The sequence below is a fragment of the Tauraco erythrolophus genome, chromosome 22 (genome assembly GCF_009769465.1).
Source record: "Tauraco erythrolophus isolate bTauEry1 chromosome 22, bTauEry1.pri, whole genome shotgun sequence".
NCBI lineage: Eukaryota > Metazoa > Chordata > Aves > Musophagiformes > Musophagidae > Tauraco > Tauraco erythrolophus.
The window spans coordinates 6296247-6323831 of NC_141486.1; the positions used below are offsets into that span (position 1 = coordinate 6296247).

At 50.8% G+C, this 27585-nt stretch overlaps 1 protein-coding gene across 7 annotated transcripts; it reads right to left on the minus strand.

Annotated features, from left to right (window-relative positions):
* Positions 1 to 669: 669 nt before the first annotated feature.
* On the minus strand, positions 670 to 27321 carry SH3GLB2 (SH3 domain containing GRB2 like, endophilin B2). 7 transcript variants are annotated; one of them, XM_086625065.1, is made up of 13 exons: positions 27259 to 27321; positions 18853 to 18994; positions 18404 to 18532; positions 17067 to 17200; positions 16508 to 16600; positions 14340 to 14351; positions 12272 to 12334; positions 7833 to 7856; positions 4836 to 4925; positions 4231 to 4331; positions 3723 to 3737; positions 2837 to 3101; positions 670 to 2166 (listed from the first exon to the last, which is right to left on the minus strand). In XM_086625065.1, the coding sequence occupies exons 1-13, from the start codon at positions 27319 to 27321 to the stop codon at positions 2059 to 2061; spliced, it is 1239 nt and encodes a 412-aa protein (XP_086481191.1). In that variant the 3' UTR covers positions 670 to 2058. The 7 variants fall into 7 exon arrangements, with proteins under 7 accessions (XP_086481191.1, XP_086481190.1, XP_086481187.1 ...); XM_086625064.1 differs by lacking the exon at positions 14340 to 14351; XM_086625061.1 differs by lacking the exons at positions 3723 to 3737; positions 14340 to 14351 and adding an exon at positions 10355 to 10369 and having other exon boundaries at positions 7833 to 7913.
* Positions 27322 to 27585: the final 264 nt, after the last annotated feature.

The window sequence follows — 27585 nt, forward strand, 5'->3', positions numbered from 1 at the left end:
CCTCTTTCTTTAATGCAACAGGGAGAGGTGTAACAGGGATGTCAGTGGCCTGAGGGAAAGGTACACATACCAGAAAGTGGAAGGAAAATAGGCAGGGGTAGTGGTAATCATGGCAGTTGTAAAACTCACTAAAACAGTGGCGTGATGAGACTTGCCCATTCTCTTTTATTTGAGTTTAACTAGAAAAAGCGAGTGCTGTTGCTACACTACAGACCATTTCAACAGCTGCTTTTCCCAGGAGTTCCTTCCAAGCTGGGTGCTAGGGACAAGGCTTTAGGATTTTAACTTAGCAGCAGATCTAGTTTCCATAACAACAAAAAAAGTCTGTTAGATCTAGAATAGCATTTCCAGTCTCTCAGCAGCTAAAGTCATACTGCTGCTCCATTTCTGCTTCAGGTTAAGGAGGAGCTAGTTTTTCTTAGAGTTCCTGAAGCTGTAGTACAACTGAGATGTGTCATCTAGGAGAGGAACTGCAAGACTTTTAACAACCTTAGGCATGTTGAGAGTTTCCGCTGGGGCAGGAAGAATGAGCAGCTTTGTTTCACTTTTACCCGCGGCTTCCAAGCCTGGGGTAGCAGAACAGCACAGCTGCCACCTGAGCTGTCTCCCTGCCAGTGCTGCTCGTCCCTACAGCCTGCCATCACCTGGCTGGAGAGCAAGGGCAGCCCCAAACCCACAGAAGATGCTGAGGCAGGAGGTCAGGCAGTTTGTTTATTGGCAAATAAGTGCTGAAAACCATGAGCCCTACATACACAGGTGCTCGGTGCCCTGTTACATTAGAGTGGTCACAATACCATTGGGGAAAGTGCAAAAGATCAATAAACAAGCAAAGTTAGTTCTGACATACCAGGGGAAGGTAGTGAACAGAGAGCTTGGTGCAGGTGAGTTTCTCTTCCATCCAGCTTGTGTGGAAAACCAGTTACACAGCAGCAGAAGTCCTTCAGGCGAGCTCTAGCGAAAAAGCTCATTGTAGGATTGAAAGGTGTACACACCTGAGCACTCCTGGGGGCTAAACCACCACAGCCATCAAGGGCAGCCTGGGTTGTTTAGTGTGTGTGTGTGTGGCCAAGAACAGCTCATCGTTGGAGGTGACGGCGAGTGGGACTATCCCTTGCTGTACTAGCATGCACCAAGTCTGTTCACTGCTGAGATAGGAGGGGAAGCCTTAGTTAAATCAGTGATCTAGGGTGAAAATAAAGTCAGGCTAAAACATGCCTGGAACAGACACACAGAAAGAAAAGCATGGACAATTAACACAGGGAGCAAAGCTTGTAAAAAGGCTTGTAAACTCTGCAGTCCAAGAGCAGTTTCTCAGAGGAAATGCAAGCAAGATGCATGGTCCCTTGCACTGAGGTTTGATTTTCGACATACAGGCCCTATGTTTTTAGGGTGTTCTTCACAAATTTCTTTCTAGCTTCAGAGGACAGTTCTAGATTGAAGCCATCAGGCACCATGATAGCAAGCATGGCTCTTAGAGAGCCCTGCACTACTGTTCTCCCACAGGTGAGCAAGGTGGATGGGGTTAACAGGCTCTTAATTCTTGAATTCAGCTTCCTTGCCTCAAGAGCTAGAACCTGTTGGAGGGTCTGTGTGGGACACTTCCCCACTGGAATGCTTGATGGTTTGACTTGGGCAATTCTACTGCTGAAGAAGAGAGGACAGGAGGGGCAAACAGGCACTAACCCACACCAGACACAAGGGAAGTGTAACTTAAGCTCCAGGAGGAGCTGCTGAGGGAGACAGCGTGCCGGCCCTGGGGAAGCCACTGCAATAAACAAGACTGGGGTAGGGTAGAAAAAGTCATCAAGGAATCTTGCACCATCAAGACTAACCTCAAAGCAGGCTGCACTGGTAGTTAATAACTTCAGTCTCAGGTGCCATCAGCCCTTTCCCAAAACCTTACTGCAACAGTTTTGCCACTTCTTTCCCACAATTCTCATATTAGCAATGGAGTGTCAACCCTGAAGAGAGCAATGGTCTCGGATGAAGAAATCCGCATTAGAAGTGCCAGGAGATGAGGGGTGCATTCTGCTTGTACATTCTTCTTCCTGGAGACATTTAACTTAACAGTTCCAAGTAAGTGACAGGAACTTTCCCTTTCTGGTTCCCTCTTTCCCCTATGAGCCAGTCTGGATCCATGCCTGGCAGGCTGTACACAGTGATCATCTGGGGAGAGAAGACAGCATTAGATAGGACCCTACTCTGCAAACAGAGCTAAGAAGTTCAGTCAGATGGGGACTGAAAGAACAGTAAGTCAATTTCTGAAGTTCAGTTAACACGCATCTGTGCCCTTTTCCCGGAGCTATCTGCAGCTTTAATAGAAGAGCAACAGAAATCTGCCCAGTGATGTCCCTGTTGCCTTTTCGTTCTCCAAAGTGACTTAAGGTATTTTTGCATACTGGGTGGCACAATACTGCTATGTCATCCCTCCTGAATACAAAAGTTCAGACTAGTCAATAAAAGAGTTTCCAACTTGCTGAATTTCCTTTTTTCTCAGCATGATTAGACCAGGCCTTCAGCCAGCAGCTTATCCCATTGCTCTCAGATAAAGTAGCTGTGTTTGAGGGTCACAGCGAAGATACTAAGTACTGGAGTATTTTGTTAGCTGGGTACAGCTGGACTCCAATAGGAACAGAAGAGTTATTGGGGTGATATTCTTAAATAGCAAATAGCCATGAGCACAAGCTCACTGCAACTTAGCAGTCAAGGAAAAGACTATTAGCAGTTCCATAAAACAGGGATTTTAGGGGGAGGAAAAGTAACCAAGACCTTGCTGAGCATGCAGTGGGCTGCTAGGCAGTTACAGCAAAATTCAACGCGAAGGAAAGCTACCAACCTCATCTGCAAGAAGTGCCAGCTCAGTGCTGTCAGCTGCTTCATAATCATAGAGGACTCTGGCCTTCCGCGTCCCACTGGCAGGAGGCTTGACTTCATTTGGGTTCAGGACACTCTCTGCCACAGTATTAGGCACCCCAACAATCGTGGGCACAACTGGAATAGTAGGCACAGCAGGGAGTGTGGCAGCAGCAACAGCTGGAGGAGAAGTAGCAGCTGGGGGAGGAGATGTGGATTCTGCGTTGCCTACGAATGTGCCTGAAAATCTTAGGAGAAAAAAAAGCAGAGTTCAGTAAGACTCTAGTGTGAGGAACCAAAAAAGAGCTCACTCTTTCAGCAGTTACACTGCAGAGTGATGCTCAGGAGTTTCAGCTAACAGCTGGAACATCTCTACGCTGCCCTCTGAGTGGAGGAACGCACTCAGTTCTCAGGTTCTGAGACTATGCAACAGGTAATATTTGCTTATTTTGGTTCCAGTGTCCTGTTACAGGACTGGCATCTAACTTGCAGAGTAGGAGACTGAAGCGTGGCACCAGAGAGGGGTCTGGGCAGGTGCTCTTCTTGGCTCTGCAGGTGTTTTCCTGGGTGCATTGTGCTGCGTCCTTGCCCTGCTCTCACATGGTCTGTGTTATCTGTTTAGTCTGCTGGTTCTTCAGGAAAGGGACAGTCATTGTTGCTGTTAAACTGGATGCCAAAGTGGAGCCTCCCAGGCTTTCTGGGCTCTCTAGATAGAGACAGTAACGGAGCTCAGTCTCGTTTATCTGTATATATGCCCCCTTCTGCACTTAAGGGAGTGCAGCTCTGGCCTTTGTAGCGAGTCTGCAGAGACTCTAGAGTTTGGCTGAGGTGGAGCTCTTAGAGCCAGTCCTGTGCAACATCTTACTTACATTTCTCCTTTTGAGCTGCCAGCATGGAAAAGAATGGAACAGGAGTAGTGAGTGATCACGCAGAGGCAACAGCCCCTCCTCGGTCAGGCCACCGCACTGATGGGACAGGTGAACAGACAGAACAGCCCTTGCTCACACCCACGGGATGTGCAGCCAGCAGCACAGAATTAGCTACTGCCGCAGCTGAACACATTCGGGCTTGCTGCTTGGCAACAGGAATTTGTTTCCCATGTGATTTAACTAATTTAAAGGAAGAACATTTGAACTCTCATGGTCATCACGCTCTGAGATGAACATATAAAACCCAGATGAATCCAACAGCAAAGCCTGCTCTAAATGCATTACTACCAGGATTGGTCACCATTCTGTAAGCTCAGAAGCTCTGTCAGAGCATGAAGGGGGTTTTAAAATTTCTACTCAACATTATGACACAGGGTGGGGAAGGAGGTCTGAGGTAGGGGTAGCCAGATGTGTAACCCTCAGAGAAGTAAAAGCAGTCTCGTCTCACCTGCCCAGTTGCTTCTGCAGGTCCAGCATGTATTGGTAACACTGAGCATAGTAGTTGGTCTGAGACTCCACAAACTCGTGGAGACAGCGAAGATGATTCACCTGGAGGAAGAAGGACCACAAGCTGGTCTGTTAGTTTGGGTGCCAGGCACAGGAACTCTCTTCCTGCAAGTACACGAGAAGCAGACTGTGCAGGCCAGTATTTGACTGAGTTACTTGGTTGGCTTGAATACACTAATTTAAGTTTGGGAATGGTGCACAGGCCCAAGGGTGATCTAAGAGAGCAGGCTGCTCCTGACACTCTAGCCATGCCCATGTGGCTAGTCCGCAGCTCTAGTGAGGAAAGAACAAGGTTTTTCTGGCTCAGAAGCGTTTCGAAGACTGCACAACTGTAGGTGTCCCAGTGGCACTGCCTGTGCATGCTTCATTGTTTTTTTAGCTTGAATGTTCCAGGTTTTATGAGGAGGTGGCTATAGCCTCCAAATTTATGACTTCTTCTACCTTGCTCCCAGTGCAGGGTTCCAGCATCCTCTTGACATTCTTTGACAAAGGAGCCGAGAGCCTCTGCCGTCCCTGTCACCCCCCCAGTTACTGAGGAAGACTCACATGTGTGCTGCTGATCCCCTCAAGCAGGAGACGTGTCACCTCTGCCTGTCGATCAAACTCGGTCTGCGTGAGCCGCAGCTCGTGTTCTGCCTGCAAAACAGGACTGGGTGTTCAAGACAGCACAAAGCAAGGAACCCTGCTCTGCCTCTCCCAGGGAAAGGCAGCACCCACCTCCTCCACCAGCCCCTCCCTTTGACACCAAGACAAGTGTGCTGCTGGCTCAGTAGGATCCATGTGCACCTGTGACACTGAGCATCAGGCACAAGATGCCCTGGTGAGGATCCCAGAGGCCTCTGCCTGTATTTCAACTTGATTCCTGCTTGATCCTGCATTGGATCACTGCAGGTCATGGAATGGCAGCTCAAGACTGATGCATCAAGCTAGGAAGCTCCTACTCCCGCAAGACTAGAACACGAAAATGGAGAGGCTTTGTTAACCTGGAGGTATGTGGAAAGCCAGTCCCACACCAGCACCTGTCCTTTTATTGCCTGTTGTAGGACTCTGAGAACTGGACAGCCAACACTGCTCATCAGTATCTGTCCCCTGCGAAGGTAACACTGGAAACAGGACAGTTCCCATGGTCAGCATGCCTACGAGCCTGCTGCAGAACACAGCTGTGCAGCTGTTAACCCCCTCTCTAAGCCTGTTGGTGTAGGAATGTGACAACCTCCCCCAGTTGCTCTCCAGAAGTGCAACTTCTGCCCGTGTCCTTTTTATCGTCGCAGAACAAAGGCTGAGGCCAGGGAGCGTTTACCTAATTGCTGTTATTAAACTACATCTCTGCAACGAAAACGAACACTCCAATCAAACCTCTACCCAAGGCTCTCCTTTGAAGCCAGTTGTACTTATTTTGAGCAAGGAGGAATTAAACAATGGCTAACAGAAGGCAGCTATGCAGCACTGGGAATTCAAAGACAGACTGATACTGGAGACTGTTTACTGAACAGACGGAACATTTCTCCCCTGCCAGCAAACAGCGTATTTACAGTAGGGCGGTACCAGAATACTCAGGTGGTTCTTTGCAAAGAGAAGAGCTCCAGAAGCGTTGGAGCAGTCAGGTGCTCTGGTGCCTGCTCTCCTCGCCCCACTGCCAGAGGGAAAGGGAAAGGGGTGACAAACAGGCACGTTTGCTCTCTCTAGCATGCGTCACTCCTTAACACCAAGCAGAACATGCCATCTCCCTTTTAGGATGGCACAGAAGAGGGATGTCCCCTCAGCTACAGCTTGCTGGAAGGAGAGGAGTGGGGGTTGTGTGTCCCTTTCTCCTTCTCCAGGGGGTGCAGCAACTGGAGGGCTGCCTGTCTTGGTGCACTTTTGTGACAGAGCTCCGTTTGCTGCTTTGGAAATGCCGTGATCGTTCTGGCACGGGATTTGTTTGGACTTGACCCTGGAGAGCTAATCCAGACAGGCTGATGGAGCAGAGGTGGCATCACTGGTGTTTCTGAGCAGGGTCACCCCAGAGCAGATGCAGCCTTCTCAGCAGGGGCAGCTGGAGGAGCTGCTGGGGGCCCTCACATCCCTCATCTGGTAACAGCATTACCAGTACTGTTGTACAGCCAGGGGAGAATAAAGAAATGCTTTGACTGTCTTTTAATCAGATTTGTCTATTTTAAGCTACAACTGATCTATTTTCTTGCATCCTCTGTATGAAAGGGATTATTTAAAGGAGAAGGGGGAATGTAACAGGAAATACCAGTACAAGGCCTTACTAAGCACCAAGAGATTCTCGCTCCAGTGAGCTGAGACTTCAGTAGCAGCAGAGCTCTTTGAAACTTGTGACAGGCAGACCCAGCTCCATTTGGCACTGCCCGGGATTTGACCCATTGCCTCTCCCTGCCAGCTCTGAGCAGCTGCAGGATGTAGTTTCCCATAAAGTCAGCACCAAACTGTGAGCTGGGAGGTCCCTTCCAGTCTTGTGCTTCTCCAAGACATGGAGAACTCTGAAGTTTACTGACATACCTTGGCCTATCAAACCAGGACAGACCAAAGATAGAGGACAGAGGAACAGAGCCTTGCATGCTCATAGCTGACTGCAGTCAGCTTATTTGTTTGAGGGACTGAAGGATTTAAAGTACAGGATGAGCTGGTTCAAAAACAGCCAGTCTGCTCTGATGACACATTTAGAGTAAGGCAGTAATAGGCTGCTATCATGCACAGCATGCAGGAACGTGCCATTCTAGCACCTTGCAGTTGAGGCTTCAAACTAATCCGTGTTTGAGGTATGAAAAGCAATGGGATCCCAGAAGGTGTCTCTGGAAGCTCCATATCATGCTGGAGCTCCACACAGAGCTCACCCTGGTCTCTAGTCCACTAGCAGCCCTCCATCCATCTTCATGGATGAGTTGTGCACTCCTTGGGGAACCCAGGAAACCAGCAAGATCTGGGACTTTGCCTCCATGGATCCACTCAGAAGGGTAAGTGCAGCTCGCTCAGAGTCAACTCCATGACAAGTTCCAAACTTGCCATCCTGCCCACCTGACAGCTGCTCCCTCCAGCAGCTGGGGCTCTTCATGGGGAGACCCTCTGTCTTTGCTCCAGCTCTGCTCAGAGCTCCTGCCTGGACCCCAGAACATGCAGGTAGGGGCTACTAGAGGCTAATGCATGGCACATGCGAAATCGGAGGAGGCAGAGCCTTTGCCCCAGGAGCAGAGCTGAATCACATCACAGCGCATCACCTCTGCTCCCGTGACACCAGCACGGGGCTCTCGGAGCTGACTTCTGTCACGCACACATGACCGCCTGGTTTGCCCAGGAAGTGTCTCGCCTGCGGTGCGGGCAGCTGGCCCACGGGGCACTCTCTGCCCATGAACCCTCAGAGTCGCACTGACCCACACAGCTGCAGGAGCAGGCCTAGGGCTGATGGCAGCGACATCCCACTCATCCTCCCTGGCACGTGTGCAGGCACACGAGCAGGAAGGAGTCCACAGCTCCCCTCCACCCCCTAAACACCACCAGCACGCCCAGAAGGCTTGAGCACAATTTCATCTGGGTACTTACTTTTTCCACCTCGTCGCTCCAAAGCTGTAGGCGCCACAGAGCAACAGGAAAGGAGATCAGTGTTGGAGACGTCAAGAAGCACTCGGCATTAACACCAATTGGCAAGGACGCTCCGTGGACACAGCAGGCCAACTCCAGGGACAAGCTAGCCCTTCACCCAGCAGCAGCTGCCAGATCGATGCCCCTTCCCCTCGTTCTTGCACCCTCGAGCTCAATTTCACAATGGGAGAGCAAGTCCATGCCACCAGAGCCAGCAGCACTCCAGCTCTGCTCCCTGCCAGGGCTGATACAGCAACTGCGTTCAAGGGGCTCCAGGAAGAAAAGGATTAAGCAGCAGAGTCCTCTGACCATCAAGGGTTACTCTGCTGAAGCCTGCAGAGGCTAGTGTTAAAGAACAGCCCTTCTTTTAGGATTGTGGAGAGCCAAGTGAGCTGCTTGAGCCTACAAATAGGGCCTGGGAACTGCCATGAGCTCAAGGCAGACAGACACCAGTGTTCCTCACCCACCGATCTAGAGAGCTCAGGCTAATGGGATAACAATCCAGCCAGTCTGCACTACCAACTGGTGTGTTTAGCAAGGACGCAATGGCTGGATGCCACCTTTGAGCCAGGCAAAACATCAAGCAACTCCTTCCTATTCTCCTCACCCACAGGGCACATTCAGGGCAGCACCAGACTGCCAGCTGCTTGCTGGGATCTGGCTCCAGGACATGAAACAGTTGACAACAGAAGTCACGCACAGCGATGGGAAAGGGAGAGAAGAGGTAGAAAAACACATTGATCCTTCCCAGAAGTCCTTGGCTTGGCCTTTCCTCAGCAGATAACTACTCCCCCAGTCCTGGCAATATGAAAAGAAACCACCCTGGATCAACTGGGAGCACACCAACCTGCCAGCAACAGCCCACATCTGCAGGGCCAGGGGAGATGGGCCTCTGAGGAGCTCAGCTTCACCCTCTGATGTCACCTTTGCAGATCAGGGAAGTTCACCGCAGCACTGCTGAACCTGTGCTGCAGGCACCTGGAAGCCTCTCGCTGGATGCTGTTAATATCTGAGGGAGAACACGCTCTGTTCAGACCCAGGGTCTCCCAGCTGAACCTTGCTGAGGTTTTCTCACCAGCAGCTGCTCCCAGGTGGGCTGTGGTAGCCCCAGGTGCAGAGACAGCTTCACCAGCCAATATAAGGAGCACCTGCAGTGGAGAAGGGCTGAAGCAGGAGGTGTTATGCCAATTCCTTGGCTTGCTGCCTGCTCCTGTTTTGGCTCCTGGCCTGCAGCTCAGCTCCTGTTCCATGGTACGTAGCCTGACTGGCATCTCTTCTTACTTGAGTGGCATTATCGTAGCTGGTCCCCTTGCGATCGTGTGCAGTCCCTGTGTGGTGCTCAGAGCACTCGGGTGGGGTGTTTTCTCTGACCTGTAGGTGGGTGTTTTGTTACTGTAAGTCAGAAACTTGCTCAAATAGGGCCTGGGTGATTGATTTCAGCCGCATAGAGGGACACCAGCCCCTTCGTGTCCTACGAGCTCCCACTCTGGAAGGCAGATGGTGGGAAGATCCTTGTAGGCAGCTGAGAAGCAGGTTCCAGCCTGAACCACTGCTCTGGCACAAGACCTCTGCCAGCATGTCCTTGTGTTTTTGGAGGAAGGTTTACTATAGGGGCAAAGGGAAGCTTTCACTCTGGCTGCAGGTTTTCCTACTTAGATGCTGTAGATGGTACTTAAGTAGCCACTTCAGGCCTATTTAATTGTTGCAGAACCCACTGAATTCACAGCCAGATCTGTTCCCCTTCCATAGGCCTTGCTCTGCAGCCTCCAGCTCTGACCCTATGGTGCTCTGGGGCAGTTCAGCTTTGCCCAGAACCATCCCCGGGCTAAGGCGCTATGTGGCTTTAGTCAGAAGTGTTTCAGACAGCTCAGGGAGCAGAAAAGACCATGAACTGTTCCTATCTTCCTCCACCCCAGCTCAAGCCAGAGGAACCCCCTTTAAGGTACTCAATATGTTTTTCTTGGAATCATTCGTAGGAGTTCAGCACACGGCAAGTGGCAGGGTCTGAGAGAAAGGGATGTTTAGGCTCACACAGCCCACGTACACCTTCTTACACAAAAACAAAAGGTCAGTGTGGGAGAGAGGAGAAATGGCTCCTCAGCCTCCAATTCATACAAAACAAGGGAGGCGCTTGTCTCCAGGTGGATCTAATTCCATCTCAGCCCTCCTGTTACGGAAGGGAAAAAAACTAAAAGTACCATGTTATCCACCTCTCCATAAAACAGCAACATAAATTTAGAATCTGAATCAGAGCCCGTCTGAGGGCATATGGTCCAGGAGAGAGCTGACCTGTTTGCTCACCTGTAAGACAAAGTTGTTACCTGGGCATAGGCAATCCCTCCCTCCAGAAGGGAGCAGAGCTCAACAGCAAGGTGAGCAGCAACCACTGCTTTACGCTGTCAGTATGTACTAAGACTAAAGTAGCACAAGGATTCTCGCCTGGAAGAAAAGCAGAGCAACAGTATGAAGAGCTCCTACCTTGCTGCAGTGCCTGACCCCTTGGGATGAATGCTGGGATTAGACAGCTTGTTGCAAAGCAGTCCTGCCTGCATGGAGCTGGGGAGCTGTCTGGGCTCAGCCCATGTTTTGCTAACTAGAGATGCCAATTGTTATTCAAGTCACCCCTGCTAGTGCAGCTGGACTTCAGGTGGTACTTCAACTACCAATTGCAGTCTCTGAAACAGGTTTGGAAGCCACAAGGACCACTGCTGGTCAGGCCAGTAGGTTTCCTACAGGCACTTCTGGTAGCAGGCCCTGCTGGGCAACCATCAAACGCAATTAAGTGATCAAGGTCAGTGCTGGCTGCTTACCTAGAGCAAGTCAGTTTCCTGGAGCCCTGCTCTAACTGTCCCCTGTCATCACCACTGCTGCTGGAGCTTCTCTAGCTGAGCTCTGGAGAGGGACCACTGAACTAGGCAGAGATGTGTCAAGGTAGGCACCTGTGGGCTAAAAACCCCCCAAAATCTGTTTCTCTTGTCATGTTACTGTGCTTGGCATTTGCTCTGTACAGCTTTGCAGTACAGCAAAAGCAGATCAGCTTGTCGTTTGGGGATGACGAGACAGATTCAACTGAGCATCTGGGTACTCTACAAGATGCTAATGCATGTTAGGCAAAAGTGTGCCTTCAGGTCCGCTCTAGAAAGCCTCAGGAAATGATCAGGATACTCTGGTCTGATCAGAGCTATGGAAAGCCCAGTTCCTCTCCTCTAATTCTCCTAGAGCTCAGTTTTAGTCCACTATTGCGCTGTTCTTGGAACAGACCTTTGCAAGGGAGAAGCTGGAGCCACAGGCTCGCTGCTAGTTGCTGTGCTAGAATAGATGGAAACTGAGGAATTGCTACAGCATCACCACTATCAGCTTCTTCCTAAGGAGTCTCGTCACTGAGCCAATTACCTATGGAAATAGTTTTCTAGCTACTGTGCAAAGCTATTTCTGATCCCAGCATCACTTTCCAAGAAGGTCAGGACAGGTCCCCTTGGGAACTAACACTGATGCTATCAGCTCAGACATACCTCTTTCTCCAAATGGGATGGGTTGCCCATTAACAAAATCCAACTTGTTTCCATGACGTTTTTTGTTTGCTAGAAGGCTGGGCTGTCCTTTTTCATATCTACAGATCCCAGTCCCCAGCCCTTCCAGATTATGCTATTAACAGGCATCAGTGTTGTTCTGAATGCTATTTAGGAAGCAAGATGATGAGTTTTCAACATTTTAACGAGAAATGTGACATTGTGCAATGGGGAGCCATGAACACAGTGTGGAAAGCCAACTGCTTGACCACGACCACTCAGTGCAAAACAGTAGAGATGCAACGGGCTGTTTACCCACCCCCAACGCATCGGACTGCATAACAGCCACCAACAGACAGGCCCCAAGATGAAAGGAAAAAATTGACCTCTATTTGCAGAATAGACAAGCCTGCACTGTCAGCCTACTGTGTAACAGACACCATGGGTGGCAGAAAGATTCCTCCACCTTTGCTTCTCTTGACCAGCTACAAAGCCTCTGAACACTGACACCACAGTACTGATCAGGCAGTCACACATGTGACATTGCCACTGTACAGCTGGAACCATCCAGAAAGGCTAACCTTTGAGGTTTTTTTTCCTTTCAATTGCTCTACCAGCAATAAAAACACTGTCAGAAGATTCCCACTAAAAATGTGGAAATGGATTGGTGGAGAAACTGGAAAGCAAACCAAGCAGCAGGAGTGCCAGACCTTGACCATGCATCTCCACAGGGGCGATCTGCATCCTTGAGGTTGAGTCAGAGGAACCCTGAGCAGCCCATGTCACATTAAAATGTTGAAAACGGCAGAGCACTAGGTCTGAATTTAAGTCAGGTGAAGAGAGGGGCAGGAAGAGGTTGGAAAGGCAACATCTAGGAGGAGGCAATCTTACCGCTGATGCGCTGGCGGAGAGAACGTAATTACGAGGTCTAGTCTCCTGAAAGTCAGGCACAGCCTAGTGAGGGGAATAGAGTTTCATGTACAAGTCACTCAGGAGAGTCAACAGGAGTCAGTCAGGCAGTGGATGGAAGAAGAGGCAGTGGTTTCCTCCTGTCTGTGCTGGGAGCTTAGTTCAAATTCTCACGGGATGGTGGGAAGGAGCTCTCCCAACAGCCTGGGCAGTGGCACGTGGAAGCTGTCCCCAGGTGGAAGCCAGGCTTGTGCAAGAGGAGGTGGACTGGCTCATGCAGTCACACTTGGTATGTGAACAGCAGATGTTTCTACTGTTAGAAACTCTGCCTGTACTTACAGCTATCTGCTCATACGGCGGCCAGTTGGAGTGGAGATGAGATGGCACAATCCCAAATGTTTCCCATTCCCTTGCAGCCAGCAGGTTGCTCATGTCGTGTTGGCTCAGTCCAGTGGGCAGCACCTTCTTTCCCCTTGCTTCCTGTCTACAGTTCTAGAAGTGTCCCTGTACAGGGCCTTGTCCTTAGAGTAGGTGTGTTTACTACCATCAGAGCATCCTTTCCACAGCGCCTTTTAAAGAAACACATCTACTTGTTCTTACTCTCACCAGCCTTAGGGCATATTTCCTCCTAACACACTCTGATCTGCTATGTTCAGGAAGGAGAACGGCTTAGCCAAAGCAGATCTAGTCCAAAGCCTTGCTGTTGTTAAAGGTGGTGTAGGAGTTTTTAGCCCAGAGGTCAGAAAGCCTCCGAGCTACCTCCTCCATACCCTCCGCCCTGGGCAGAAAGACTTAAGCACTCTGGAGGTTTTCCTCAGTCCACCCCCACACAGGTGTGAGCTCGCTAACCATCACATAAGTGCCTCTATTCAGCTAGGCTAAGACTAGGCCTCCTCCTAGGATGGCCTTTGGCTGTAGCATCACCCAAAGAGATAAGCCAACCAGCTAGCTTACAATAGGATCCTCACACTGGTGCGACAGATCAGGGCATCCTCCTGGTCAGCCTCCACTGCGCAGTGGCTTGGTGTGCAAGGCTGGTACACAATGCAGCTGTGACCCAGCTACGTTGTTAATCCCCCCAGGCCCCACATTTCCTCTCCCAGGTTAATCTCTGTGCAGCTCACCCAGATCTACTTATACACACTGTCCCGATTTGCCAGGTCCCGAGCAGCCTGCTGGAATGAGTGACCAGTGTATGGAAGAGCAGTCAGGCAGTCTCAATGAGATTTTTTTTTTTTTTTAAACCATCTAGGAGTTTTGGGGATGGCTGGAGAAAGGAAAAAGGAGGAGCGATTCCTATTAGAAGTCAAATCTGAATATAGGGAGAAAAATGCACCAGTGAGATCTGAGGCCAGCACAGCAACTAGGCTTGACTCCTCCCTGAGGGAAGAGATGTTCCACAGAAGTAGGTTCTTATGCTATTTTTGTTTGTTTTAAGATCAAGAGCAACAGAAGAAACCTCTCCTCCCATTCCCTGGTCTCCAGACTCCCAAAACTAGTCACAGCACATGGGATGAAGGAGGCAAGCTGCTCTTGCACTCCTATGCATGAACAAGTTGTATTTGCAAGCAGTGGTCAAAATGGACCCACCTCCCTCCCCCTTCCACTCTTGTAATGGGGAAAACAGGCAGAGCCTTGGAGCCTGGAGGACAGAACAGCACCACAACCAGATCAACCTGCCTGTCATTGTCTCTGGACTGCTTCCCTTCCAGGAGAGGGACTTGCCACCCAACCTGACCTCCTCCTGCCTGCAGCCGGAGGAGCCTGAGCAGGTCTTTATGGGAGCCCCTGTCTCTCTTGAGCACTGCTTGCATGCAGCGTTGATGGAACAGAGTGCATGCTCCAGAGGGGCTGCAGGCAGCTGATGGACATTCCCATCTTTCTGGGGCACCTTCCCCAGGCCACCACAGCTCTGGCCACAGTCAGTGCATGCTCCAGGGCCAGTCCCAATGGGACAAGGGAGATAAGAATTTTCGTTTAAAATGGGAAAGAGACAATGAGAGGTGTTAAAGAAAAAAATCACAGCACTGTTAGCGCAGTCAATACTCACATCTCCCTCACACTGAGCAAATTACAAAGAAACAAAAAAAAAAAGGTTAGTAAACAAAACTGCATCAACAGGAAGGACAAAGCACGAAGTCCGAGGGGAAACACACAAGCCCAGACACTCGAACAGCAGCTCACAGGTCTGGGCAGCAGCACGTCTGGAGGGTCAGTCACGAGACACAAGCTGTGGGAACACAAGTTTGCGCTACAGAGGGGAAGAGCAGCAAGAGAGTGGTGAGCTGGGAGAGGTGCAGTACTTGAGGCCAGCTTGGATAGAGAGGTTTGACACAGGACTCCAGGCATGTGACAGGGAACGTTGCAGTCTAATGATGAGTTAACACACCTACAGCAGAGGCAGCAGTTCTCCCTTCCCATGCTGGGAGCATCCACCTGTGCCTTGTCCTCTACTAAGTCAGTGAGGCACCTGGAGTGCCAAGGCCAGGGACCTCACCTGTAAGCTAAGCTGGGTAAGAGATGGGTGCCCACAACAGCAGCTGAGGTTGTTCTTCTGTTGTGTGATCTCTTTTTCAAGGAAGCAGAGGGGCTGAAAAGTGGCTTGGGGCAAACACCCTGGGAAGCCTGGACTGGCTCTTCATCCTGCCTGGGGCACCCAAGTTCTGCAGTTCCCATGGGAAACAAAGCTTTTCTTCTCTAGCTACAGGTAAGTCCCTCTCCCAAGGGTCTGTGTGCAGGTGAGAGGCCTTGGGATCACTTCACATAAAAAGCAAGGTAAAGAGGGTGGAAAGGGAGGAAGCACAGGAAGCATCTGAATTCCTGCTGTGATTTGAGCTTCAGGTAAAGCAATGGACACCACTTCCCACTGAAACTGGGGGTACTATCCCTTCAGAAGGGGAATGGGAGATCCCTGAAGTTACTTTCAGTGGATCTGAGTGACTTGACTGATGAGAGGAGGCTTTTTTAAAAGGGCAGCCATTGCTTTTGTTCACCCAAAGCTTTGTTCAGGGCTTTCCCATATTGGCCTGAGCACTCTGTTAGACCTGCTGATGGAGGCTGCTGAGCTTAGCACAGCTTTCCTGTATGGCATGAGTGCAGTTAGAGCTGGAGAAAAGGGAAAACACCTGGGAACTGGCCACCCAGGGAGCTTCAAGGCTAGAGGCCCAGCTGAGCAGATGGCTAGAATGTGGGCTCAAGGCAGGGCTTCTAGGCTGGTACCCCAATGCGTCCCAGAGACTGACAAGGACTCCTGCCTGTTCTGATTGCACGCGATTGCTAGTTGAGCTCCTGGCCACAGACTAGAATCAGAACTTGGCAAGTCCTTGTGCCAACAGCCAGAGCACTGCAGGATGGCAGTCTGCTTCAACAAAGCCCAGAAAACCCACCAGTGCCCAGCTACATCCTCTCTTCCTCCTGCCACACCACCTCTGCCCAGGGAGAGCTCAGCTCCAGGAGATGCCTCGGGACCAGGGAGCACCCTGAGCCAGCAGGTCTCATCAGCCTCAGCCAAGCACTTTGAAGTGTTTGTCGTCATTGCTCAGGCCTGCAGACAGGGACAGGGGCTGACAGTCCTTTCTGCGCTGCACTGACCTGGGAGCTTTGCTAGTTTACTGGCCATGACTTCCCCAAAGGCAGAGGGAGAGGGCAAGGCTAGCCTGGGACTAGACAGCACCACAAATCAAGCAAATAGAGAGGCTGAAGGAAGGGCCTCGTGGCAGCCAGTCTTGCCCCAGCCACCCCGTACAGGCTCCCTCAGCACTCCTGCAGAATCCTAACTAGTCTGAAAGCCTGAGTCTGCTGCAGAGCCCCAGCGTGCTTTTCCCTTGCACACCTCCCAGCTCAGCTCTCTCTTGGCTTCCTTTGAGATCCCCAGGGAAACTTAGCAAGTCCTCAGAAGATGTAGCCTTTTAGTTACTAGCACAAATCATCCAGCATCTACTATCAGTCAGGAGATAAGAGCCTGGGTCAAGTAGAGTTTCCAGACTTTGGAAGCTCAGAACTATTTGTTTCAACAACTTCCCCATGGGAGGGCATCTGAAGAACAGGCACATGACTCCTGCTCCCAGTTTCCTTGCAGACACAGAATACCTCCACTCATGCCTGTCAAAGCCAGGACATAGGAGGGCAGCCTAATTTTCGTCCAGAGAGCATGTGGCATTGCTCATGTGAGCCAAGCCCTGGGGCCAGGACAGTGAGGGGAATGAGGGAAAAAGTTACCGCTGCTTTTGCCTCGGCAGCTTTGGCTTTCTTCAACCTGGCTTTGCAGGCATCCAGATCCAGGCGGCGGTTCTGCAGGATCCTCCGTTCTTTCTGGAAGGGACAGAAAATGGGATAAGAGCGGACGGCTTAGGAACTGCTGGGGAAGAAAGAGACAAGGTATCATCTAGGAATCAAATTCTCAAATAGTGAGAAAGAAACGGTTGCTACGTTCATCTCCTTAGCAAGAGTTTTGGGCCTGGCTGCCAGGGATATAGGCTAACCTTCTGGAAACAGGGCAGCCTACGGGTGGGTGGTGCTCAGTAAGCTGCAGGAGTCAGGAAAAGAGTTACCTTCCTCGTGCACATCAACTGGCAATCCTATGCTGCTGCTGAGGGAGTCCTGAGCAGATCTAGGACTGATAGTCCCCCATCCTTGTGTTCTTCCAGGGGAGAGGTATGGAGTCCCCCTTTCTCATAGGAAAGGAAAATGAGCTCTTCCAGCACTGTCTCCCTCTTCTCCCACCCCACTTTGTCTCCAGTGACATGACAAACTTCCCATTCCCTGCTACCATACTCACCGATATGGTTCGCCAATCCCCTTCCAGGAAGTTGCGCAGTGGGGTCAGGAAGTTGATGGAGGCAGAGTGGATGAAGTCCCGTTCTGCTGCACCTAAGCGCCTTTGAGTCTCTCCAACTTTTATCAAGGTCTTCCCTGCAATAACAGGAGCCTTCAACTCCAGCAGAAACCAATTAACACTGCGTTGGCTTCAGCCAACTCACACTGAACTACCAGGCTCCAGTGTTGGGAGACAAAGGCACAGCGTACCCTGCCTAGACAAGGTGACCATGCTCATACCACACCAGCTTCAGTCCTAACTACAGTCTGCATTTAGCTTGAGGCCTCTTCTCAGCTGCTCTCAGTGCAGCTTTGATCTTATCTCTCTGCTGAGGCACTTATTCCACTGATGTCCTTTTACTGATACACCTGCTTTGTGCAGAATGATCTTTGTTTGCCTCATAAAAATGGAGGCACAGGAACAGAGCAGCAAATTAAAAAGCAGCAGACCAGAAAAAATGAGTTGATTAGGCAGCGCTGGCTATAGATGCAGTTACAGCTGTCCTGCCTGAAACTGGACTCGCTATTGAACAAATATTGATTTGGAGAGCAGTAACAAAGCTCATGGCACAGGCAAGGACAGCTGGAAGTTAAGGCTGTGCTTCTGAGCAGGTCTGCGGCTTAAGGAAACCCAAAATTCCCCCAAGAAGGGGCAACCGTTAGGATTTAAGAGCAGCAAGATGCACTGTGTGGTCAGGAGAGGGCCAAGCACCAGCCTTCCAAAGTCTGGTTTCCTATTCTCTTTCTGCTGGAGAAAGATTTCTACCCTCCGCTTGCAGGTTAAAGGCTGGTTGTCCTGTTCAGAGTCTAGAGAAACTCTGCGCAACTAGATACCACCTCAGACTGGACAAAGCTAAAAAGCCATTCACTGCAACTCCCTGTTCAGGCTGGTTTGGAAAGCAACCGAAAAAGCACAGAGTAGTTTCTGCATCCAGTAACCAGTTCCACTAGCTACTCTGGATCTGCGTGTTTTTGTTTCTTCTCTAGCTCTGCCAGACTTGAGGACTGTATAAGGAAGGGGGAGACCCCTGCCCCTTCTCCCCCACAACATGGAGGATTCTTTTCTGTGGAATAAGACTGAATTCCCACTCCAGGTGGGCTCTTTGCTTCTGTGCTAGAGAAGACCCTTCTCTGGCATCAGCTTTGACGCACTAGCAGATGGGTTGCCACAGGGGGAGCAGGCAAACCTGCCCCCTTCAAGAGTCATGCTGGGGAAGTCTTAACCCAAAACAGTAGTAGGGATACTCTCTTAGGAAGAGATGGATTCCCAGGGTTTTTTAATTAGCCAGGCTGACTTACCATAAGGTGTCCCTGGCCCAAAGTCATTAGCTGCTTCCGTCATGTACTGTGCCAGCAGCTCCCCATTGGTGACCCGGGAAGGCACCTTCCGATCAAGCTTCTCATAGAGGAATTCTTCTACTCTGGCACCTGGAATGAGGATGACACTGGTGGTTACCCTCGAAACTGGCATTCATGGTGGCCCACCCCATGCAGTCTTCAATCATGCATTGGATAGGTGTCACCTCCCTCTCAACCATCTCCCAGTCCTCAGGAGTGCTGCCAGGCTGTGTAGGGCAGCAGCCAGTCAGCTTTGAGCTACACAGAGAAGCAAGGAGAGGCCCTGCAAAGACGTTTCTTCCAGCCCCCACAAACTCAATGGAACAGGGCTTTCTGCCAGAGGGCATGTCTTTTAACATGGAGCTGCAAGTGCTATTTGTCCTTCAAGGACGAGAAGCAGCTGGACTTACTAGGGTTTGGCTGCAGCAGAACCTCGGTCTGACGCAAGATCTTCTCTGTCCAGTTCTTTGTGCAGTCTGCCCTGGCCAGAAGGTTTTCAAAGTGGGCATCTAGTTCAGTCTTCTCAGCCTGGCCCAACTTCTCTTCAGTAAACTGCAGGGAGGAGGTATCATTAGAAGATCTGTTCTACTAAAGCAAAATTATAGTGTGCTATAGAGCTATTAAGAGACACTGAGGCTTCTTCTGTCGCATGCATTTATCTTAGAATGGAGCTAAAAAGCCTTCAAGGTGTCATTCTTTATTCCCAGGCATCTTTCAGGGGAGGGGGGCAAATTTTTGCCCAAGAGTGGAAAAAGCATGGAGATAAAAGTCAAGTCTGGGTTTGAGAGGTGTTCCAGAATAAGTAACTTTTAGTAAGGGCTGGTACAAAAATACTCTAGTTGTGAGGAATCTATTTAAATGTGCACATGGCTTGCAGTACTTCATGCAGGAGAGCAACAGACATCCTTCAGGTGAGGCAAGGTGCCAACTCCCCTCACCTCCTCCTAACCAACTCTATGTCCTGCAAACCCAATGGCATCAGGAACGCTGCTACCACCTCACAAGTCAGGCTTTCTTCTCATCCTACTGGCCAAGCATGTACACAACACGGGTTTTGCTACAGGGCTGAGAGTGGCCTCTGACGGCCATCAGACTGAGCGTCTGAGCGCTGTCTCTCCCAGCTCACCTCCTGCCTTGCTGACAGCGAGCTGCCAACTGAGCATCTGAGGTTTAAGGAGGCTCAAACTCAGATTGAAATGCTTCCAGCAAGTGACTCTTCCTCTAGGACGTGCAGCAGCTGGAGAGGCTTTGAAGCAGGGTGTTGAGAGAAATACAGTGGTGTCTGTCTTCTCTCAGCACTCAGATTCATACTGGCAATGGACTGTCCCCCCACCGTGATTTCTTTTAAGTTTAAAATTAGCAGCAGGGAAAAGCAGGCTGTGCAAGTCTTTGGTGGTTTCATACTGGGCAGTGACATCCGACAAGCAAGCTTTGTCAGTCTGCAAGTGCAGCGTCAGATGGCCTGGACACCCCCCATTGCTTCCTCGGGGGATTTCTGAGAGAAGAGCCCATTCCCTCTCACCCCATTCCCATTTTCCACTCACTTTTCTCAGTGATGTTGGCCAACTTCAGTGTATTTTTAAGCACAATTTCCTGTTCTTCGTGGAACCAGCATCTTGTTAGATCATACTAAAAGACCCTTTAGACGGCTATGCCCCTTGGGATCCTACAGAGGTTGCAGTTGTCCTTTTAGCCCTTGTTGCTGGCCTCTGGTACCACTGTGGACTTATCAGGACACGGTACTGTACAATACTTGATACAGTCAGGTACCAAGAGATTAAAGCCTGGCTAAAACTCTCAGGTGAAATACAACTCCTGCCTGATCTCCCACTTGTAGCTTCTCCTCTCCCCTCCCCTATCCCACAGCTCAGCTCTAGATGGGCCAAGGTACCCTCTTCATTCTTCATCAGGTCTTGGTCTGGTATCTGCTGCCACTCCTGAAAGATTTTTCTGGCAAGCCTCTGTTCCTGTGGCTGCCCAACAGCCCCAGGTGTACATCCAGTACAATGCTGGGAACAAAGCGAGATAAGGAGCAAGCCCAGAGGCAGGCAAACGCCTTTAGGAGTCCTGTTACCAGCCCTGCGCAAATGTTACTAGATGTCCCAGATATACAAGCCCGGCAGGTACGTTTACACAGTGACCTGTTTGGGCAAGATTCGGGCTAGAGCCAGTGAGCTGCTTTGCCTGATGTCTGTGGTGACGGACACTGAACCGCAAGGACAGCCACACTCCCTCCTGCAGCCCGGTAGGGACAGAGGACTCGCAGCCCACTAGTCCTTGGGCTAGCTTCACTAGTCTTCCTCAGCACCAGCAGCCCCCAGTTACAGGCAGTTATTTTCAGCTCAGTCTTGCCATGGCCCCGTGGCTATTGCTGGACGTGGCTAAAAGCAGATTCAAGGTGCGAGAGCGTTTGTATTGCTTTGTACCTAACACCTGTGACTGTCTTTGGAGGACACACACGACTAACAGACACGTGTGAGCAGCCCAGGCTCTCTTCCTCTGTCACTGTTGGAAGCCCAGGGCTGTTGTCAGACTCTGCCAGGATGGGCTGAGTCACTGCCATGCAGCAAACTGGGGCTTCCCAGGTATTTGGCACCAATTCTCACGTCATCTGTTTAAGAGCTTTCTTAAACAAGCCAAGACTTTTTTGATGCAGGCGTAACAGTCTCCCTCACACCCCCCTTTCCCAGACAGTTTTTTTGAGATCTTGTCTCACTTTCAAGTCCAGCTATTCTTCCTGCAGCTTAGATTCATCCTGCACCAGTGTCTGCCCTGGAGCTGTCAAGCCTGAACCCAGTTTCTTATCTGAATTTCGTCAGCTTCTTACAGCATTGCTGCAGAGTCAGATCACTGCTGAAGCCCTCCAGCATCTGCACTGTGCTACTCATGAATTGCTCCAGCTCTGGGGTCCTTTGCTATATTCACAAGTGGCACCTCCAAGCATCACTGTCCTTTGTGGCTGTTTTCCGTAACCCACCCCTTGGCCCAGTGCACTGGGACAACACGGGTCATTTGCTCAGCACTTGGCTGGGGAGCAGGCAGGACTCAGTCACTCGGTTCTTATCTCAAGTCAGGCACTAAAGCTGTTTGTCTTGCAAGAGGACACGCACAGTGCTCACTGTGAGCCCAGGCTATGCCAGAAGGGGAGAATGGGCAGGAATCTCAGCCACAGTCTGTGGCTCCAAAGGGTCAGGCCAGAAAACAATCTCTTATTCAGGCTTTCTTTCAGAGTTGGAAAGCAGGGCATGAATGTCAGGAAGTGGGTGCAAGGGCATGGGAGGCTGTAGCTCAACTGCTGGGAGGCTGTTATTCCGTTTACGCTCAACTCCCTTGGTGTCTGCCTCACTCCTGCCCAGCAGTCAGCCCCAGGGCAGCTGGTACCATCTCACTGAGGGTTGCTGCAAAGGGTGCTCTTTTCCTTCCCTACAGCACACTTTTACCTCCTCATCTGTGAATGGGGAGTCACTGGTCCAGCTTGGCTTGACCTCTAACATGACTTTTGAGACAGACCAGAGCTAACACGACTTCACAGCCTACTAGGAACGTGTCATCAGGCGGAGGGACAGCAGGACCACCTCTTGCAGGAGCAGCTTGCGGTGAGACCAGGTGAAGCTTCTCATGAAAGCACAGCCAGTGAAAGAGATTAGAGGTAAGTTACACTGCCTTATCCTATGAGCTGGTCCTTCTTGTCTGGTGCAAATGGAGATCTGAGCTTTCAGGTGGCAACAGGTCTCGGCTGCTGATCCTCTCAACTGGCTGCCCAAGTCAGTGTCCCCAGTGAAAATCAGGGTAGAAGAACAGCAGTTTATGAAGGCTGGCTGCTCAAGCACTTCAAGCAGAACTGCCCCATAAAGGATTTCTGTTCCCTGTTCCTAGGAATTTGTTTTCTTAACACTTACAGAAGTGTCGTTATTCTTCCTTCTCATTGAGCAGACATCAGATTTCACTGTGAGGCTAAGAGATGCAGGAGAACAGACAAGCTGATCATACACTCATGTCTCCTGACTGCAAAAAGGCAGATGAAAAATATTTTGTGTCGTGTTGCTCCTGGACTAGCGGCATGGCCAGCTTTTGCAGCACCAAGTACTCCAGACTGCCACAAATGAGAGTGTTATTTGGTTTTACCCAGTCAGCCTACAGCCTTGGTGCATATCCACCTGGAAGAGAGTCAGGGCAAGCAGAGCACATGCGTTTGCAATGCTTGGGGACAACCTTAAGCTCCTCCATCCTGCTGTGGCAGAACTATTCCCATTTGTTTTCTAGAACCTGACGGTTAGGTCAACAGTCCTGCCCTGAACCAGTTCCAGGATTTGCATCCTGGGACCACGTGCCAGGTCACAGCACTGAGAGGCCCCATTGATCCTGCCCTGCAGGAAGCGTCCCTGCAGCTGACCCAGCTGAGCACCGGTTCGGTCTTTATGCAAGGAAGCCGATGCAGTGATTAATAATGCAGGGCAGCCTTTTGTCGAGTGCCACTCTCGCTCTCCAGGAAGAGGAGAGTCGTGCTGCATTCCAAAGTATCAATAATTCAGCCAAAGGTTGGGTTTCCTCTGGGAGGCTTGGCTGGCCAGCAGGAATGCTAGATGCATTATCAGGGCCCATGTGGGCAAGCAGGCTGACAGACCAGGAGAGCAGCGCTGGGCGACAGGCCCAAAAGAAGCAAGACTGTGCTGGACCACAGTTAGGGCAGCTGCCCGCGTTCATAGCTTGGGAGAAAACTCCCCTTTTCCCAAGGGAGTTGGTAGAGACACTACTGGGCTATCCGGAGGGTCAGCAAATAGTGCTGAGCTGGATGGGTCCCTCTGCACTACCAAGAAGGCTGTGCTTATAGTCCTAGCAACTTGAAGCCATCAAGGTTAGGCTTTAAAGTAGCACATGCATCATTTTCTTGGCTGAAAGCATTAGCACCTTTCTCCCCTTAAAAGTGAGGGAAATAAAATCCCAGTGCTCCCACTGACTTATGCCAACACCACAGCTGTTTTGCACAAGGCAGCACGAGTTAACTTATGTCTCTACCAGGCTTGTGAGATTTTTCCATCCCTCTCCCCTCCAGCTGCCCAAGCTTGCATGTTGTGAGTCAGACAGGGTAGCTGCAGCCCCTTGCAGAGGATCTAGTGGCAGAGTTCAGGCCCTTGTACCACTTGCAAGGTCCTCAGTTCTTCCAGCTGCACTTTACTTGTGACTTTCCACCTTAAAATGAAAGATCAAACCAGGGCCAGGAGTCTTAAACCAGGAATAGTCTCTTGCACCTGCCAGTAGATTTTGGCTGTTGGACTTTCTGAAGCCTCTGAACAGCTCAAAGTGCCCAGGCTATGGTAACATTCACTCTTTCAGTGATCAGGGGCACAACAGAATCAGTTAGGGCAAATCTACCTCCCACCTTGTATGGGATTGCATTAAGAAAGCAGCCATAGCCACTCACAATCTTAAAACTACCTGAATTTCAACAGCTCTGGACCAGATACAGAGTATGCTTCAAGTATTTGGTCACCAGGAGTCAGGAAAGCCAGGCTGTGAGCCAAGTGAAACTGTGCTAGAGGACAGAAGGAAGCCATTAACAGGACAGCTTGGTTAGCTCATGAGCAAGGCATTTAGGAGAGAAAAAAATACTGCCCTCGTGGATTTATAGGCCTGTTTCAAATGCAAACATGCTCGGGCCCATACCTCCTGCCTTCAAAACTCTTTTCAGTCACCTCTTGTTCTCTTGACTTTTAAGACGTCTAGCAACAAAGATATCAACTCCAGTAAGGCTGGCAAGCAGGGAGTCTATTTAATCTATTAAAGACAAAGAGAAAAGTCTATTTTATCACTGGAGTTCAGAGATGGAAGAGTCTGTCTTTCTTCAGGAGCTTCAGGATAGAATAAGTCAACCTCTAGCTGCTAGTAGTAATTACATTAGCAGAGGGGTAAGCACCCAAAAGCTGTACTCACAATTGGGCCATTAGAGCCAGTTTACATCAGAACTGATGAAAGACAGACACCTACAATTATTTCCAGACACCCCTGAGAAAGCCTGGCTTGCAGCCTGTCTACAACAGAGACCTCCAATGCGTTACCTTTCAAAGGAGAGATGCCAGTTCTGTAGGGAAGCTGGAGCTGTTAGCGTTGCTTCCTCTGCAGAGGTTTGAGATCAAACCCACTTACTGATAACTGGAAGGTGCAGCTGATCAAAGAGAAAGGCCTTATTCTTCTTCAGGGAAAATGAAGAGAATGACCTGTTTGAAGTCTGTCTGCAGGTGCCGCAGCCGTTTGGGGCTACGTGCTGCATCCCCTTGGAGGATGCTGACTTGATAGGTGCAACTGGTGGTGCAAGTGTCAATATAGTACATCCTCAAGTGAGATGCTGAATCGCGCAACAGCTCTATATCCTTGCAGCTGCCCAAGCCTCCAAGCTTGTTCCCCACTCCCAGGGTCGCAGAGCTGACCACCACCTTCTACTATGTGCTTTGCTTTTCTGAAGGAGATCACAAGAGATTTCATGAAACCCTCAGGACACTAGCTTCTCCTCGGGTAGGCGTCCTGCTAACTGGTACCCAAGCTAGGAAGAGACATGTAAAGGTAGCAGTGGGTTTTTGAGGTTTTTTTTCAGTTTGTTTCTGGGTGTTTTGTTTGTTGTTTTGTTTTTTTGTTTTTTGAGGGGGGTGTTTTTTGGTCATGAGAGAGATCAAGCCTAGTCCACAAAATCCTTCATCCAACACCTGCAAATACAACCAAATACCTGCTTGTATTTGACAGGTTTCAAACCAGGACTGCTCCTGCCCTAAGCCTCAGGAAAGCCACCCCAGAGGTGGCATGCTGACCATTTTCTGCCTCCTTTCCCCCTTGTTGAACCACGCTGCAGCCCTTCTTCCAGTTCGAGTTAAGCTCTTGCGTGTTGGCCAGACATCTCAGCCAGACAGCAATAGCTAATGCTGTCTGAGTAGCACAGCACATAATGGTCAGTCCATTTATTTCCCAGTCACTGCAGTTCCAGTAAAACATTGCTTTGTTAAATGCCCGGAGCCAAAGAAAGCATCTCCAATGCTATAGAAAACTGAGCTTATTCTAGGCCAGTCTTACTCCCCTCCTAGAAGATCTGCTGTGCTAAAGAGCGCTACAAACCCAATCCTTGCTGCCAACAGCAGACCTCAACTGTCATTTGTGGCTCTTGGTGGAACAGGGCAGTGCTCACCCACGTTAGCAGCAGGACTCTACGGGGACAGCCCAAATAGTCCCAATTCCCCCAGAAATCACATTTCAGAAAGTGGTTTTCAGCCTCCACGATCCATTTCCTTCCAGTTTCCCCTCCTTACACAAACACCTGCATGCTGTCCACAAGTACCAGCACCCATTTTGTTTCAAGAAATTACTACTGTAATTAGGCATGTGAATATTCATATACGAGATCGTGGAGTAGGTGTAGTAGGCAGAAGCCACTATTTATAAACGCCTCCTTGCTCCAGAATCACTGTGTGCAGACACTGTTCCCATGCCTGTCTCCTTCCTACGCCTTGAAGCTAAAAACCACTTATCAGAGACCCACAATAAGGCTTCTAAACATAAGATTTCTTTACAGCATTTCTTCCTTTCTTCTGCTACCAAGGTCATTTGCATGAGAACAGCATCTTTAAGCTTTCCATCTGCTCCTTATTTTGCACCTGTAGTTAATATCTCTTTTTCATAACATATGACTCATTGGCACAGTTACAGGAGGTGATATCTGTTTACAGGAGACCAGTTCCTAAAAGAGCCAGAATTACTCCATTGCACAGAAGGTTTGGAACAAGGCAGCACTGCTCTGTTTGTTTATCGACTCCCACACAATAGGTAGAACAACAAGCCCAGTCCCAGAGCCACCAGCTGGACTTCACTTCTCAGGCAGGATCCCAACCATCTCTGACTCGCCCCTCTCCTCTCTTGTCCAACCAAGAGCATTTTCCAGTTACTATGCCCAAGAAGCGGACAGACTCAGCAGCCACATCTCACCACCTGCTGCACACTTTGCTCCTCAGGGGTAGCCAAATTTCTTCACTCCACAGCTCCAGGGGCTCACTGCATCCCTAAATAGCTCCTGATCTCAAGCTGGTGAAGGATGGTCCTGATGCCACGTTAGCCTACTGAGACACTACTTGCCCAGTCTGAGCAGCTCCTTCCCGTCACTTTAACAGTACTCTGTTCTGTCAGGGCCTGGGAGCTGCTGCTGCATGACCTCTTGAGGGAGGAGAAGTGGAAGACCATCTGCAAGGCCACCTCTTCCACACCTCCCTGGCAAAAGGGCACGGTTCTCAGATGGGTCTGGGCACAGCTAGCTGAACAGCTGTTTGCAAGTTCGGCTTTCCTTTAAGAACAACAACCATTAGGCAAGCAATGTCCTCCCCACGCTCCTCTCTCCCCTTGCCCCAATCAGTGGGTTGGTGAGCAGCATCTCTGGGGCTGTCTGCCGTATTAACCTTTACCGGACCGTCTCACTGCAGCAGCAGCACCACGGTGCAGCTCAGCTCCTGCCCGCGGTCATTCAGCACCGGTCGGAGCTCCCAGCGCCCAGAGGCGGCCGCTCCCGGGGCTGCGGCTCAGCCAAGCAGACCCATCCAGCTCCAAAGTCTCCAGCCTCCCCCGGGCTGGGCCCTGGCTCCGCCGTGGCCTCGACCCGCGAGTCCCGGGGTGCGGCGCAGGACGCCCCATGCCCGGGAGATGGGAGGGAGGCAGCGGGAACACGCCGCCAGGGGAAGGCCCGGCAGCCGCAGGCGAGCCCCGGCCGCAGCCCGGCCCGAGCCTCCCCCCCAAGTTCAGGTGGGCTCCGTTGCCATGGCGACGCGCTGCGGCCCAGCCCGCCTCACCTGCATGGCGCGGGAGAAGAAGACGCCCGCGTCCGACGCCAGCTTCTTCACGTTGAAGTCCATGGCGGTGCCGGGGGGAGCCGCCGCCGCCCCGCGCCCCCGCTGTCACCGCGCGCCGCCCTTTATAGCGCCGATCGATGCCCTCCTCGAGCCGCGCCGCGGCCTCTTAAAAGGGCTCGGTGGCACCGGCGGGGCCTGACGTCGCCGAGACAGCGGGCGGGCGGCGCGGCGTCAGGAGGGGAGCACCGAGCCGTGGCGACAGGCTGCGGGGGTCCGGCCTCCCCGAGGAGCGCCTCGGGCGGCGGGGGCGTGGGTGGCGTACGCGGC

Bases quoted from the DNA above. Each gene is read 5' to 3' on its own strand.
- SH3GLB2 (XM_086625061.1), bottom strand. From the start codon at position 27,321: ATGGACTTCAACGTGAAGAAGCTGGCGTCGGACGCGGGCGTCTTCTTC. The intron at 12,335-16,507 runs GTAACTTTTTCC...TCCCCTCACTAG, and splicing joins CTGCCGAGGCAAAAGCAGCG to GCTGTGCCTGACTTTCAGGA. The intron at 3,102-4,230 runs GTGAGACGAGAC...TTTTCTCCTAAG, and splicing joins CTGCAGAAGCAACTGGGCAG to ATTTTCAGGCACATTCGTAG.